The sequence below is a fragment of the Sapajus apella genome, unplaced genomic scaffold (assembly GCF_009761245.1).
Source record: "Sapajus apella isolate SASKATOON/1434 unplaced genomic scaffold, GSC_monkey_1.0 scaffold16, whole genome shotgun sequence".
In the NCBI taxonomy this organism is placed as follows: domain Eukaryota; kingdom Metazoa; phylum Chordata; class Mammalia; order Primates; family Cebidae; genus Sapajus; species Sapajus apella.
This window is the reverse complement of record NW_022436956.1, coordinates 17,802,216-17,816,901: the sequence shown is the minus strand read 5'-3', so window position 1 is coordinate 17,816,901 and position 14,686 is coordinate 17,802,216. Positions and strand designations below refer to the sequence as shown.

The 14,686-nt window shown below is 46.3% G+C and overlaps 1 protein-coding gene across 21 annotated transcripts in view; it reads left to right on the top strand.

Annotated features, from left to right (window-relative positions):
• Window positions 1-14,686, top strand: part of CEP164 (centrosomal protein 164) — an 83,534-nt gene that overhangs the window by 62,643 nt on the left and 6,205 nt on the right. For 17 of the 21 annotated variants that reach the window (XM_032285395.1, XM_032285399.1, XM_032285391.1 and 14 more), the window contains 8 exons: window positions 214-336; window positions 1,525-1,668; window positions 2,086-2,169; window positions 2,287-2,355; window positions 2,707-2,882; window positions 3,223-3,349; window positions 3,694-3,755; window positions 4,235-4,457. In XM_032285395.1, the coding sequence (XP_032141286.1) occupies window positions 214-336; window positions 1,525-1,668; window positions 2,086-2,169; window positions 2,287-2,355; window positions 2,707-2,882; window positions 3,223-3,349; window positions 3,694-3,755; window positions 4,235-4,457 (1,008 nt within the window). The remainder of the gene's footprint in view (window positions 1-213; window positions 337-1,524; window positions 1,669-2,085; window positions 2,170-2,286; window positions 2,356-2,706; window positions 2,883-3,222; window positions 3,350-3,693; window positions 3,756-4,234; window positions 4,458-14,686) is intronic. The other 4 variants (XM_032285393.1, XM_032285394.1, XM_032285396.1 and 1 more) reach the window with 4 other exon arrangements.

Below are 14,686 nucleotides of genomic sequence, written 5' to 3'. Positions count from 1 at the left end.
GGTACTCTTCCAGTCTGATGCCCCTATATAATGTGGGGAGGGGGGGTGTTGAGGGTATGGCTGTGTGCTGACCGTGGTGTCATGGCTGTGTGATGTCCATGTGTTGTGTATGTTGGGAGAGATTGGGGAAATGTGTGTACGACCCTCAGCACCAGCCCCAAGTGCTGGTTCACCTCGGTTCTGCATGCTACATCCCTGCCATCTACCCTGCAGCTCAGCAGTCTTCTGCGAGAGAAGCGCCAGGAAGTGGAAGGGGAGCACGAGAGGAGGCTGGACAAGATGAAGGAGGAGCACCGCCAAGTGATGGCTAAGGCCAGAGAGCAGTATGAAGCTGAGGTAGCTTGGCCACATCCCCTGTGCGCCTGCACACATGTATGCACACATACACATGCATGCACACACACACACACCTTGGTGTCCTTCCCACCTGGCTGTGGGGGAGTGGAGAGGGATGAACTATGGTCAGGGATTGTGGGAGCTTTTCTTCCCTGGTACCCTGTCACAATGAGGTTTTCTGCCTTTTTTATTAAAACATGAGAAAAACCTCCACCTAATGAGGGGCAATTCCTCTTTTATCAGGCAGGCTACTCTTTCTACTGATGCTAAAAAGAACCCCCATACACTGAGCTTGTACTGTGTGCCAGGAACTGTTCTGAGCTCTTTATCTATTTCAACTCATTTAGTCCTCACACCATCCTTAGGCAGGATCTATCATTATCTCCCTTTTAAAGATGAGGACGCTGAGACTTGGAGAGTTTAAGTAGCTTCCCAAGATCACAACCAGCTAATAAGTAGAAGAGCTAGGATTCAAGACCAGGCCATTCGACTCCAAAGCCTTCAGTTTCCTCCCTGCAACACCACATTACCAGGGTTCCTCAGCATCTCAGGACACCAAGAAATAGACTGGCAAGAGCCAAATCATACTGAAATTCTCCCCATTTTAAGCCTTTGGCCTTAAGGTAGGACAGTACGGCGACTTGAGTGGACCCAAGCTGGCCTGGCTTGCTCATATTGAGGGTGAACAGTGGGTGGGTAGAGGGTGGCTGTCTGTAGCCCACAGCTGGGCCCCTGAAGGGCATTAACGCTACTGCTCCAGTAACTGGAACCAATATCCCAGACTCTTTCTAGTATCTTTCCCAGGGCAGAAATAGCTGTCTTGTGATGAAATTTACCACATCCCTTTCCCAACCAATTATGACCTTGCTGAAGAATATTGATAGTTTATCAGTGACCTCTCATTCCTTAAGGAGGAAAAGTTGTATATTGTGGAGCCATAGGAGAGCCAGAGAGGGATTCCGTCATGGTGTCTGGCCAGCCTCTGCTTCAGCTGTAGAGGGCTGCAGGCTCGCTGGGGCCAGGGCTGGTGATGTGCTTGTAGCCCTTCCCTTCTCCAAGAGCTGGCTTTCGGGAGCTGACGGTGTCCCTGATCTTACTGATTCAAGGCTGCAGGGCTGGGGGAGCTGTGATTTTTGTGGTGGAAGGGGCTGCTACAGTTTCCCACTGGTGGGCCCCCACTCCTTGCAGGAGAGAAAGCAGCGGGCTGAGCTCCTGGGGCACCTGACAGGAGAGCTGGAGCGCTTACAGAGGGCCCATGAGCGAGAACTGGAGACCGTGAGGCAGGAGCAACACAAGCGTCTTGAGGACTTGCGGCGCCGGCACAGGGAGCAGGTGAGGGGCTTGGGGCAGGGCGAGCCCACTGTGACCCCTCTATGCACAGCAGGAGGGTGCTGGGAGCAAGCGCCGTGGCCCCAGTAGGATGGAGCCTGACAGCTTCTGGAGTGGGAGTCTCACACTGGCCATCCTCAAGCTGGGGCATCCTTGCTCCTTTGTTTTCTGTGCCAGGGAACATAGAACTAGAGGTGAGCCCCTGTAAGGCATTGTGGTTGACACCTTCGTGTCTCCTTGCCCCAGCAGGAAATAAACAAGGTGTGGTGCCTTCCTGAGAGGCTGCAGGGGCACACAGGGAGGAAGGCTGAGCCCAGAGTCGAGGTTGCAGTGTGGCATGGTGGGTTCTGGAACCCCCTCCTGCCCCTCAGCTAATGCCTTACACTCTTTCTATGCTTATGTCTTTCTCTTTCTGGGCAGGAAAGGAAGCTCCAAGATTTAGAGATGGAACTTGAAACCAGAGCTAAAGATGTCAAGGCCAGATTGGCTCAGCTGGAAGTCCAGGTGAGGGCTCTGCAGGGGTCCTTGACCTGAGTCATAGCTCCTCTAGCAGAGGACAGGCCCTGCCCCTCAGACCTGGGATCTGCAGTCAGACAGAAAATTCTGTCTCTTTCCTGCAAGGAGGAGACTGCCCGGAGGGAGAAGCAGCAGCTGCTTGATGTACAGAGGCAGGTTGCTCTCAAGAGTGAGGTTTGTCTTCCTCTTTTGTCTTCCCTCCTGTTTTTCCTCCATTCCCTGTCTATTCTCCCTGTTCCTCACATTTTGTTCATCTGATCTGTCCAAACTCTGTTGGGCACTGGTATTCCAAACTCTGTTGGCCAGTATTCCACAAATAGTGCCACTCTGTGAATCCCACTTGGGAACCTCAGGGGAGTGGGACTGTGGTGGGACAGGAGCCTGCAGAACTCCTGACCTCAGAGGTAGTGACTTCAGTGACTCTGAGTTCATCCCCAGCCCATCCCCTTCTGTCTTCCCTACCCTCTAGTGCTGCCTGTTCCCTGTGCTGTCTCTGGGTGCCTCTATTTTTCCTTCTGCCCCTAGGAAGCCACAGCCACCCATCAGCACCTGGAGGAGGCACAGAAGGAGCACACCCACCTGTTGCAGTCAAACCAGCAGCTCCGGAAAATTATTGATGAGCTGCAGGCCCGCAAGTTGGAGCTGGAGTCCCAAGTAGATCTGCTGCAGGCTCAGAGCCAGCAACTGCGGAAGCACATCAGGTGGCGTGGGCACCCTTGCTTAGCCCTGCTGGCTGCCTCCTGCCCGCCCTCTGACCTCTGCTGCTTGTGTCATGGCCCAGTTAATAGGGAGAGGTAGAGTCCCAGCTTGGGAGCTAGGCAGAAGAGCCCGTGGCTACTTTTTGTTAGAGAGTTGGGGTTGTTAAGATGCTGTGAAAAGCAGGGGATCCCTGGTGCTATTGTTTGTGCCTCAGCCCTTCCTTAGGGACTTTGACAGATGGGAGTGAGGGGATGGAGATGGTTCTGGCTCACTTCATCAGACCCCGTCTTCACCACCACCCCCCACGGCCCCGCTGCCTCTCACTCCCTTTTCCCTCCACAGCAGCCTGGAGGCTGAAACTCAGAAGAAGCAGCACCTGCTAAGAGAGGTGACAGTTGAGGAAAGTAGTGCTGCCCCACAGTTTGAACCAGATCTCCACATTGAGGACCTGAGGAAGTCCCTTGGGACAGTGAGCTGGGGGCTGGGGGCTGGGGCACCAGGAGGGGGTGGGGTATTGGGAGGGGCGAGGCCTCAGGGGAATACTTCCAGAGGGGAGGGGTCATCAAGAGGAGTGGAGCCCCAGGAGGGGAGGAGTATAAGGTGGGCCAAGGCATCAGGAGGGGCTGGCTCTGTTCTCATCATCCCCAGCTTCCAGTCATGTCCACCAGTCAGATGATATCTATAAGTAAACAGTGCCTGGCAGCTGGAGAGCCATTTTCTTATCTAGGCCACTGGGAGGGGCTTCGGGGTCTCAAGCCTGCAGAGTGTCTGCTTTTGCTATACTCAGTGGACTTTTTTACCATGTGTCCCTAGAACCAGGCCAAAGAGGTATCTTCTTCTCTCTCCCAGAGCAAGGAGGACTTATACTTGGACAGGTGAGTTCCCATAGCCTGTCTTATTTCAGGTTAGGGTACCATGAAGGGGTAAGTGAGTACCTGCATCCTAGAGCTGGGGTGAGCTGAAGTGAGGAGACAGTGATCACCAGTGGGGCTTGGTTCATGGGGAAGGCTATGGAGGATTAAGGAATCTTCTCTGGCAAGCCAAGAAACTGCCTACTGTGACCTTTGACATGGCATTCTCCTGTAGTGGAGAAGCAGATTGCTGGAAGCGTCTGGTCATCAATCTGGAGGCCCTAGGCACAGCCCCTCTCGGAGTCAGGGTGGGGGCACTGTCAGTCCCAGGCACTGCACACTGTGGGTATTGAACAGTGGCATCCCTGCACACACACTGCCCAGCCCCAGCCCAGCAGCTCCGGTTTGTGCTCAGGGTGGGCATCTGGTGGGGAAGTGGCTATGTAACCCAGAGCCGAGTTCTTAGAGGCTTCTATTTTCCTTCTTTAACTCTCCTGCCCCAGCCTGTCCTCCCACAATGTCTGGCACTACCTCTCTGCGGAGGGGGTAGCCCTCCGTAGTGCCAAGGAATTCCTGGTACAGCAGACACGCTCCATGCGGAGGCGGCAGACAGCTCTGAAAGCTGCCCAGCAGCATTGGCGCCGTGAGCTGGCCAGTGCACAGGAGGTGGCCAAGGACCCACCAGACATCAAGGCCCTGGAAGATATGCACAAGAACCTGGAGAAGGTCAGGAGCCTCGGGAAGAGCCTACCAGCCCTGTGCGGGAGGGGATGGGGGAGTCAGCAAAACATTCCTTTGGGCTCCCCTTCAGTTTCTCATTCTCAGGACTCCGTGAGAGTGGCCACCTTGGTCCTGGGTCACTTATATTTACATGGTAGTAATGCATAGTGTGCAAACACCTTTTCTAGTAGTAAATCATTTGAACCTCACGATAACTATATTAGTCTGTTTTCATGCTGCTGATAAAGACATGCCTGAGACTGGGAAGAAAAAGAGGTTTAATTGGACTTACAGTTTCTCATGTCTGGGGAGGCCTCAGAATCATGGCAGGAGGCGAAAGGCACTTCTTACATGGTGGTGGCATGAGAAAGAAGCAAAAGCAGAAACCCATGATAAACCTATCAGGATCTCGTGAGACTTATTCACTATCATGAGAACAGTATGGGGGAAATAGCCTCCATAGTTCAGATTATCTCCCACCAGGTCCCTCCCACAACATGTGGGAATTATGGGAGTACAAGATGAAATTTGGGTAGAGACACAGAGCCAAACCATATCATCCCACCCCTGGCCCCTCCAAATCTCACGTCCTCACATTTCAAAACAAATCATGCCTTCCCAACAGTCCCCCAAAGTTTTAATTCATTTCAGCATTAACCCAAAAGTCCACAGTCCAAAGCTCATCTGAGACAAGGCTAGTCCCTTCTGCCTGTGAGCCTGTAAAATCAAAAGCTAGTTACTTCCTAGATACAGTGGGAATATAGGCATTGGGTAAATACAGCCACCCCAAATGGGAGAAATTGGCCAAAACAAAGGGGTTATAGGGCCCATGTAAGTCTGAAATCCAGTGGGGCAGTCAAATTTGAAAGCTCCAAAATGATCTCCTTTGACTCTGTCTCTCACATCCAAGTCATGCTGATGCAAGAGGTATGTTCTCATAGTCTTGGACAGTTCTGCCCCTGTGGCTTTGCAGGGCATAACTCCGCTCCTGGCCGCTTTCACAGGCTGGTAATGAGTGTCTGTAGCTTTTTGAGGTGCACAGTGAAAACTGTTGATAGATCTACCATTCTGGGGTCTGGTGGACGGTGGCCCTCTTCTCACAACTCCACTAGGTGGTACTCCAGTAGGGACTCTGTGTAGAGGCTCCAACCCCACATTTCCCTTCTGCAATGCTCTAGCACAGGTTCTCCGTGAGGGCCCCACCCCTGCAGCAAACTTTTGCCTGGGTATCCATGTGTTTCAGTATGTCTTCTGAAATCTAGGTGGAGGCTCCCAAACCTCAATTATTGACTTCTTTGCATCCATGGGCTCAACACCATGTGGAAGCTGCTAAGGTTTGGGGCTTGCACCCTCTGAAACCATGGGCTGAGCTGTACCTTGCCCCCTTTTAACAATGGTTAGAGTGGCTGGGACACAGGGCACTAAATCCCTGTGCTACACACAGCTTGAGGACCCTGGGCCTGGCCCACAAAACCATTTTTTTCTGCTAGGCCTCTGGGTTTGTGATGGGAGGGGCTGCCATGAAGACCTATGACATGTCCTGGAGACATTTTCCCCATTGTCTTGGGGATTAACATTCGGCTCCTTGTTACTTATGTAAATTTCTGCAGCCTGCTTGAATTTCTCCTCAAAAAATGGGTTGGTCTTCCTTCCCTTTCCTCCCCTTTCTTCCCCTCTCCTCCCCTTTCTCCCCTTTCTCCCCTTTCCTCCCCTCTCTCCCCTTTCTTCCCCTCCCCTCCCTTCCCCTTGTCTTTTCTCTTCTTTTTTCTTCTCCTTTCTTTCTTTCCTTTTCTTTTACTCTAAGTTCTGGCATACATGTGCAGAATGTGCAGGTTTGTGACACAGGTATACACATGCCATGATGGTTTGCTATACACATGCCATGGTGCTTTGCTATACACATGCCATGGTGCTTTGCTACACCCATCAACCCATCATCTACATTATGTATTTCTCTTAATGCTATCTCTCCCCAGCCCCTCCCCCCCCCGCAACAGGCCCCATTGTGTGATGTTCCCCTCCCTCTGTCTATGTGTTCTCATTGTTCAGCTCCCACTTATGAGTGAGAACATGTGGTGTTTGGTTTTCTGTTCTTGTGTTAGTTTGCTGAGAATGATGGTTTCCAGCTTCATCCTTTTTTATGGTTGCATAGTATTCCATGGTTTATATATGCCACATTTTCTTTATCTAGTCTTATCATTGATGGGCTTTTGGGTTGGTTCCAAGTCTTTGCTATTCTGAATAGTGCTGCAATAAAGATATGTGTGTATGTGTCTTTATAGTAGAATGGTTTATAATCCTTTGGATATATACCCAGTAATGGGATTGCTGGGTCAAATGGTATTTCTGGTTCTAGATCCTTGAGGAATCACCACATCGTCTTCCATAATGGTTGACTAATTTACCTTCCCACCAACAGTATAAAAGTGTTTCTATTTTTCCACATCCTCTTCAGCATCTGTTGTTTCCTGACTTTTTAATGATCAACATACTAACTGACGTGAGATGGTAGCTCATTGTGGTTTTGATTTACATTTCTCTAATGACCAGTGATGAGCTTTTTTTCATGTTTGTTGGCCGCATAAAGGTCTTTTGAGAAGTGTCTGTTCATATCCTTTGCCCACTTTTTGATGGTTTTTTTTTTTTTCTTGTAAATTTAAGTTCCTTGTAGATTCTGGATATTAGCCCTTTGTCAGATGGATAGATTGCAGAAATTTTATCCCTTTCTGTAGCTTGCCTGTTCACTCTGATGATAGTTTCTTTTTCTGCTAATTAGATCCTATTTGTCACTTTTGGCTTTTGTTGCCATTGCTTTTGGTGTTTTAGTCATGAAGTCTTTGCCCATGCCTATGTCCTGAATGGTATTATCTAGGTTTTCTCCTAGGGTTTTTTATGGTTTTAGGTCTTATGTTTAAGTCTTTAATCCATCTTGAGATAATTTTTGTATAAGGTGTAAGGAAGGGATCTGTTTCAGTTTTCTGCATATGGCTAGCCAGTTTTCCCAACACCATTTATTAAATTGGAGATCCTTTCCCCTTGCTTGTTTTTGTGAAGTTTGTCAAAGACCAGATGGTTGTAAATGTGTGGCATTATTTCTGAGGCCTCTGTTCTGTTCTATTGGTCTATATATCTGTTTTGGTACCAGTACCATGCTGTTTTGGTTACTGCAGCCTTGTAGTATAGTTTGAAGTCACATAGTGTGATGCTTCCAGCTTTTTTTTTTCTTTTTTTTGCTTAGGATTGTCTTGGCTATTTGGGCTCTTTTTTGGTTCCATATGAAATTTAAATTTTTTTTTTTTCTAATTCTGTGAAGAAAGTGCATGGTAGCTTGAAGGGGATAGCATTAAATCTATAAATTACTTTGGGCAGTATGGCCGTTTTCACAGTATTGATTCTTCCTATCCTAGAGCATGGAATGTTTTCCATTTGTGTCCTCTCTTATTTCCTTGAGCAGTGGTTTGTAGTTTTCCTTGAAGGGTCCTTCACATCCCTTGTAAGTTGTATTCCTAGATATTTTATTTTCCTCATAGCAATTGTGAATGGGAGTTCACTCATGATTTGGCTCTCTGTTTGCCTATTACTGGTGTATAGGAATGCTTGGAATGCTTGTGATTTTTGCACATTGAATTTGTATCCTGAGACTTTGCTGATGTTGCTTATCAGCTTAAGGAGATTTTTGGGCTGAGACGATAGGGTTTTCTAAATATACAATCATGTTATCTACAAACAAAGACAATTTGACATCCTCTCTTCCTATTTGAATACACTTTATTTCTTTCTCTTGCCTGATTGCCCTGGCCAGAACTTCCAATACTATGTTGAATAGGAGTGGTAAGAGAAGGCATCTTTGTCTTGTGCTGGTTTTCAAAGGGAATGCTTCCAGTTTTTGCCCATTCAGTATGATATTGGCTGTGGGTTTGTCATAAATAGCTCTTATTATTTTGAGATATGTTCCATCAATACCTAGTTTATTGAGAGTTTTTAGCATGAAGGGGTGTTGAATTTTGTTGAAGGCCTTCTCTGCATCTATTGAGATAATCATGTGGTTTTTGTCATTGGTTCTGTTTATGTGATGAATTACATTTATTGATTTGTGTGTGTTGAACCAGCCTTGAATCCCAGGGATGAAGTCAACTTGATCATGGTGGATAAGCTTTTTGATGTGCTGCTGGATTTGGTTTGCCAGTTTTTTACTGAGTATTTTCACATCGATGCTCTTCTGGGATACTGGCTTGAAATTTCCTTTTTTTTTGTTGTGTCTCTGCCAGGTTTTGGTATCAGGATGATGCTGACCTTATAAAATGAGTTAGGGAGGAGTCCCTTTTTTGCTATTGTTTGGAATAGTTTCAGAAGGAATGGTACCAGCTCCTCTTTGTATGGCTGGTAGAATTTGGCTGTGAATCTGTCTGGTCCTGGGCTTTTTTGGGTGGGTAGGCTATTAATTACTGCCTCAATTCCAGAACTTGTTATTGGTCTATTCAGGAATTTGACTTCTTCCTGGTTTAGTCTTGGGAGGGTATATGTGTCCAGGAATTCATCCATTTCTTCTAGATTATCTAGTTTATTTACATACAGAGGTTTATAGTATTCTCTGATGGTAGTTTGTATTTCTGTGGGATCAGTGGTGATATCCCCTTTATCATTTTTTATTGTCTATTTGATTCTGCTCTCTTTTCTTCTTTCTTAGTCTGGCTAGCAGTCTACCTATTTTGTTAGTCTTTTCAAAGAACCAGGTCCTGGATTAATTGATATTTTTGAAGGGTTTTTCATGTCTGTATCTCCTTCAGTTCTGCTCTGATCTTATTTATTGTGTTATGCTAGCTTTTGAATTTGTTTGCTCTTGCTTCTCTAGTTCTTTTAATTGTGATGTTAGGGTGTCAATTTTAGATCTTTCCTGCTTTCTCCTGTGGGCATTTAGTGCTATAAATTTCCCTCTAAACACTGCTTTAGCTGTGTTCCCAGAGATTCTGGTACATTGTGTCTTTGTTCTCATTGGTTTCTGTCAGAGTCTGACCCGTAGACCCTGACTCAGTGATGAATGAACAAATTCACTCAAACACAAATCTCCAGTGAAAGAGTGGGCTGGGGGTCCATGGCCACTCACAGACACTCCTGAGAGAGATAGCAGCCATGGCCCCAACCATTTGGCACTCTTGGCATTTATTCAGTATAGATTTAATAATGGAGGCTCTGAGTCAACACACTTATGGATAATGATTAAAGGCTGGGTTCCAAGGCCTAAAGCAAACACCGTTTGCAAGTGATAAATCTGGTCGCCCTCCCGCCGAGAGAGCCATCTAGTCTGCAAAAGATTAAAGGTAGTTTTAGGACCACATGAGTAAACAAGTTATTGAGATAAACTCCCACACGTTCCCTAGTTATTTGCATTTCTTTATCAGCTGAAGGTAAAGGGGATTAGGCTGCCCTCAGCTGAAACTTCTATATAACTATATAGTTTTTGTATATAACATATATAGAAGTATATGAAACCATATAAACTACTCAGCCTTCCAAGAAGGTTTGTGACTATATTCTATAATTTTACTGCCTTTCCAGCCATCCTGACTGAACCCCCAAGGTTTTAAAGAACTTATTTATTTCTGCCTTAATTTTGTTATTTACCCAGTAGTCATTCAGAGGCAGGTTGTTCAGTTTCCGTTTAGTTGTGTGGTTTTGAGTGAGTTTCTTAATCCTCAATTCTAATTTGATTGCATTATGGTCTGAGAGACTGTTATGATTTCCATTCTTTTGCATTTGCAAAAGAATGCAAGTGTTTTACTTCCAGTTAGATGGTCAATTTTAGAATAAGTGCAGTGTGGTGCTGAGAAGAATGTATATTCTGTTGACTTGGGGTGGATATCAATAACTGTTTATAATGTACAAGACAGTAGTAATAGTCTTATTTTCCTGTCTATTAGGTCCACTTGGTCCAGAGCTGAGTTCAAGTCCTGAATATCCTTGCTAATTTTCTGTCTTATTGATCTGTCTAATATTGATAGTGGAGTGTTAAAGTCTCCCACTATGATTGTGTGGGAGTCTAAGTCTCTTTGTAAGTCTCTAAGAACTTGCTTTATGAATCTGGGTGCTCCTGTATTGGGTGCATATATATTTATCATAGTTAGCTCTTGTTGCATCGATCCCTCTACCATTATGTAAATGCCCTCCTTTGTCTTTTTTGATCTTTGTTGGTTTAAAGTCTGTTTTATCAGAGATTAGGATTGCAGTCCCTGGTTTTTTTTTTTTTTTTTTTTTTTTTTGCTTTCCATTTGCTTGGTAAATATTCCTCCATCCCCTTATTTTGAGCCTGTGTGTGTCTTTGCATGTGAGATGGGTCTCCTGAATACAGCACACTGATGGGTCTTGACTCTTTATCCATTTTGCCAGTCTGTGTCTTTTAATTGGGGCATTTAGCTTGTTTACATTTAAGGTTAATATTGCTATGAGTGAATTTGATCCTGTAATTATGATGCTAGCTGGTTATTTTGCCCATTAGTTGATGCAGCTTCTTCATAGTGTCAATGGTCTTTACAATTTGGTATGTTTTTGCAGTGGCTGGTACCGGTTTTTCCTTTCCATGTTTAGTGCTTCCTTCAGGAGTTCTTGTAAGACAGGCCTAGTGGTGACAAACTCTGTCAGCATTTGCTTGTCTGTAAAGGATTTTATTTCTCCTTTGCTTGTGAAGTGTAGTTTGTCTGGATATGAAATTCTGGGTTGAAAATTCTTTTCTTTAAGAATGTTGAATATTGGCTCTCCCCCCTTCTGGCTTGTAGGTTTTCTGCAGAGAGATCTGCTGTTAGTCTGATGGGCTTCCCTATCTGGGTAACTGACCTTTCTCTCTGGCAGCCCCTAACAGATTTTCCTTCATTTCGACCTTGGTGAATCTGAGGATTATGTGTCTTGAGGTTGTTCTTCTTCAGGAGTATCTTTGTGGCGTTCTCTGTATTTCCTGAATTTGAATGTTGGCCTGTCTTGCTAGGTTGGGGAAATTCTCCTGGATAATATCCTGAAGAGTGTTTTCCAACTTGGTTCCATTCTTCCCATCACTTTCAGGTACACCAATCAAATATAGGTTTGGTCTTTTCACATAGTCCCCTATTTCTTGGAGGCTTTGTTCATTCTCTTTCATTCTTTTTTCTCTAATCTTGTCTTCACGCTTTATTTCATTAAGTTGATCTTCAATCTCTAATACGCTTTCTTCTGTTTGATTGATTTGTCTGTTGATCCTTGTATAATGCTTCACGAAGTCTCGTGCTGTGTTTTTCAGCTCCATCAGGTCATTTATATTCTTCTTGAAACTGGTTATTCTAGTTAGCAATTCCTCTAACCTTTTTTCAAGGTTCTTAGCTTCCTTGCATTGGGTTAGAACATGCCCCCTTTAGCTTGGAGGAGTTTGTTATTACCCACCTTCTGAAGCCTGCTTCTGTCAATTCATCAAACTCATTCTCAGTCCAGTTTTGTTCCCTTGTGGGTAAGGAGTTGTGATGATCCTTTGGAGGAGAAGAGGCATTATAGTTTTTGGAATTTTCAGCCTTTTTGTTCTAGTTTTTCCTCATCTTTATGGTTTTTGATGTTGGTGACTTTCAGGTGGGGTTTCTGTGTGGATGTCCTTTTGGTTGGTGATGTTGGTCCTATTCTTTTCTGTTTGTTAGTTTTCATCCTAACAGGTCCCTCTGCTGCAGGTCTGCTGGAGTTTGCTGGAGGTCCACTCCAGACCCTGTTTTCCTGGATATCAGCAGCAGAGGCTGCAGAATAGCAAAGATTGCTGCTTATTCCTTCCTCTGGAAGCCTCATCCCAGAGGGGCACCTGCCAGAGGCCAGCCGGAGCTTTCCTATATGAGGTGTCTTGTTGACCCCTGCTGAGAGGTGTCTCCAGTCAAAAGGCACGGGGTTCAGGGACCCACTTGAGGAAGCAGTCTGTCCCTTAGCAGAGCTCAAGTGTTGTGCTGGGACATCCTCTGCTCTCTTCAGAATCGGCAGGCAGGAACATTTAAGTCTGCTGAAGCTGTGCCCACAGCCGCCCCTTCCCCCAGGTGCTCTGTCCCAGGGAGATGGGAGTTTTATCTATAAGCCCCTGACTGGGGCTGCTGCCTTTCTTTCAGAGATGCCCTGCCCAGAGAGGGGGAATCCAGAGAGGCAGTCTGGCTACAGTGGCCTTGCGGCACTGCAGTAGGCTCTGCCCACTTCGAACTTTGAGGGCAGCTTTGTTTACACTGTGAGGGGAAAACTGCCTATTCAAGCCTCAGTAATGGCAGATGCCCCTCCTCCTACCAAGCTCGAGTCCCAGGTCAACTTCAGACTGCTGTGCTGGTAGTGAGAATTTCAAGCCAGTGGATCTTAACTTGCTGGGCTTCATGGGGGTGGGATCTGCTGAGCAAGACCACTTAGCTTTCTGACATCAGCCCCCTTTTCAGGGGGGTGAATGGTTCTGTCTTGTTGGCATTCCAGGTGCCACTGGGGTATGAAAAAAAACTCCTGCTGTTAGTTCGGTGTCTGCCCAAGTGGCTGCTCAGTTTTGTGCTTAAAACCCAGGGCCCTGGTGGCATAGGCATCCGAGGGAATCTTCTGGTCTGTGGGTTATGAAGACTGTGGGAAAAGCATAGTGTTGGGGCCCGAATGCACTGCCCCTCATGGCATGGTCCCTCATGGCTTCCCTTGGCTAGGGGAGGGAGTTCCCTGACCCCTTGCGCTTCCCAGGTGAAGCAACACCCCACTCTGCTTCAGCTCATCCTCCATGGACTGCACCCACTGTCTACCAGTCCCAGTGAGATGAGCTGGGTACCTTAGTTGGAAATGCAGAAATCACCTGCTTTCTGCATTGATCTCGCTGGGAGCTGCAGACCAGAGCTGTTTCTATTTGGCCATCTTGCCAGCCACTCCAGGGTTTTCCTTTTCTACTGCATCATCAGGCCACAAATTTTCTGAACTTTTATACTCTTTCTCTTTTAAAATGGAATGCTTTTAACAGCATCCAAGTCACCATTTGAGTACTTTGCTGCTTAGAAGTTTCTTCTGCCAGATACCCTAAATCATCTATCTCAAGTTCAAAGATCCACAGATCTCTAGGGCAGTGGCAAAATGCTGCCAGTCTCTTTGCTAAAACATAACGAGTCACTTTTGCTCCAATTCCCAACAAGGTCCTCATCTCCATCTGAGACCACCTCTGCCTGGACCTTATTGTTCACATCACTGTCAGCATTTTTGTCAAAGCCATGCAACAAGTCTCTTGGAGGTTCCAAACTTTCCCACATTTTCCTGTCTTCTTCTGAGCCCACCAAACTGTTCCAGCCTCTACCTCTTACCCAGTTCCAAAGTTGCTTCCACATTTTTGGGTATCTTTTCAGTAACACCCCACCCCCGGTACCAATTTACTGTATTAGTCCCTTTTCATGCTGTGGATAAAGGCATGCCTGAAACTGGGAAAAAAAGGAGGTTTAATTTGACTTATAGTTCCACTGGGGAACTGATTCTGGGGAAGCCTCAGAATCATGGCAGGAGGAAAAAGGCACTTCTTACATGGTGGTAGCAAGTAAAAATGAGGAAGAAGCAAAGTGGAAACCCCTGATAAACCCATCAGATCTTGTGAGACTTATTCACTATATGAGAACAGTATAGGGGAAATGGTCCCCATGATTCAAATTATCTCCCACCAGGTCCCTCCCACAATGCATGGGAATTATGGGAGTACAAGTCAAGATGAGATTTGGGTGGGGACACAGAGCCAAACCATATCAATAACTGTTTATAATGTACAAGGCAGTAGTAATAGTCCCATTTTCCTGGTGAAGAGTATGACTTAGGTTTAGTACTTTCAAACCCAGTGCTTTGCCTTTCCCTCCTGTCACACTAAAGACTTCATTCATGCATGGAAGTCTTTTGAACACACTTAGCCAATGGCTTTGAGTTACTTACCTGCCCCTGCTTCTCTGATAGCCTAATTTGCAATGAGAAGGCAGATACTTCATTATTATTATTAGTTGGGATTAGAGATCTTTGACCAGTTGAGGGTCCTGGCAGAGTGAGCTCTCTTGGATCACCTGGGCCCTTAGAAATCTGATGGTGCTCAGGACTGGTAAGGGGCTCAGGCCCTGATGTCCCCTATGCCTCGCTTGGGGTCAGCAGAGAGCCAGGGGCCGGAACAGGTGAGGGGCAGCTTCCCAGGGTTGTATACATGCTGCCCCAGGCTCTGTCATTGCTCTGCGTAACTCCCCTCAATCATGGTGGTGGTGGTGATGAGA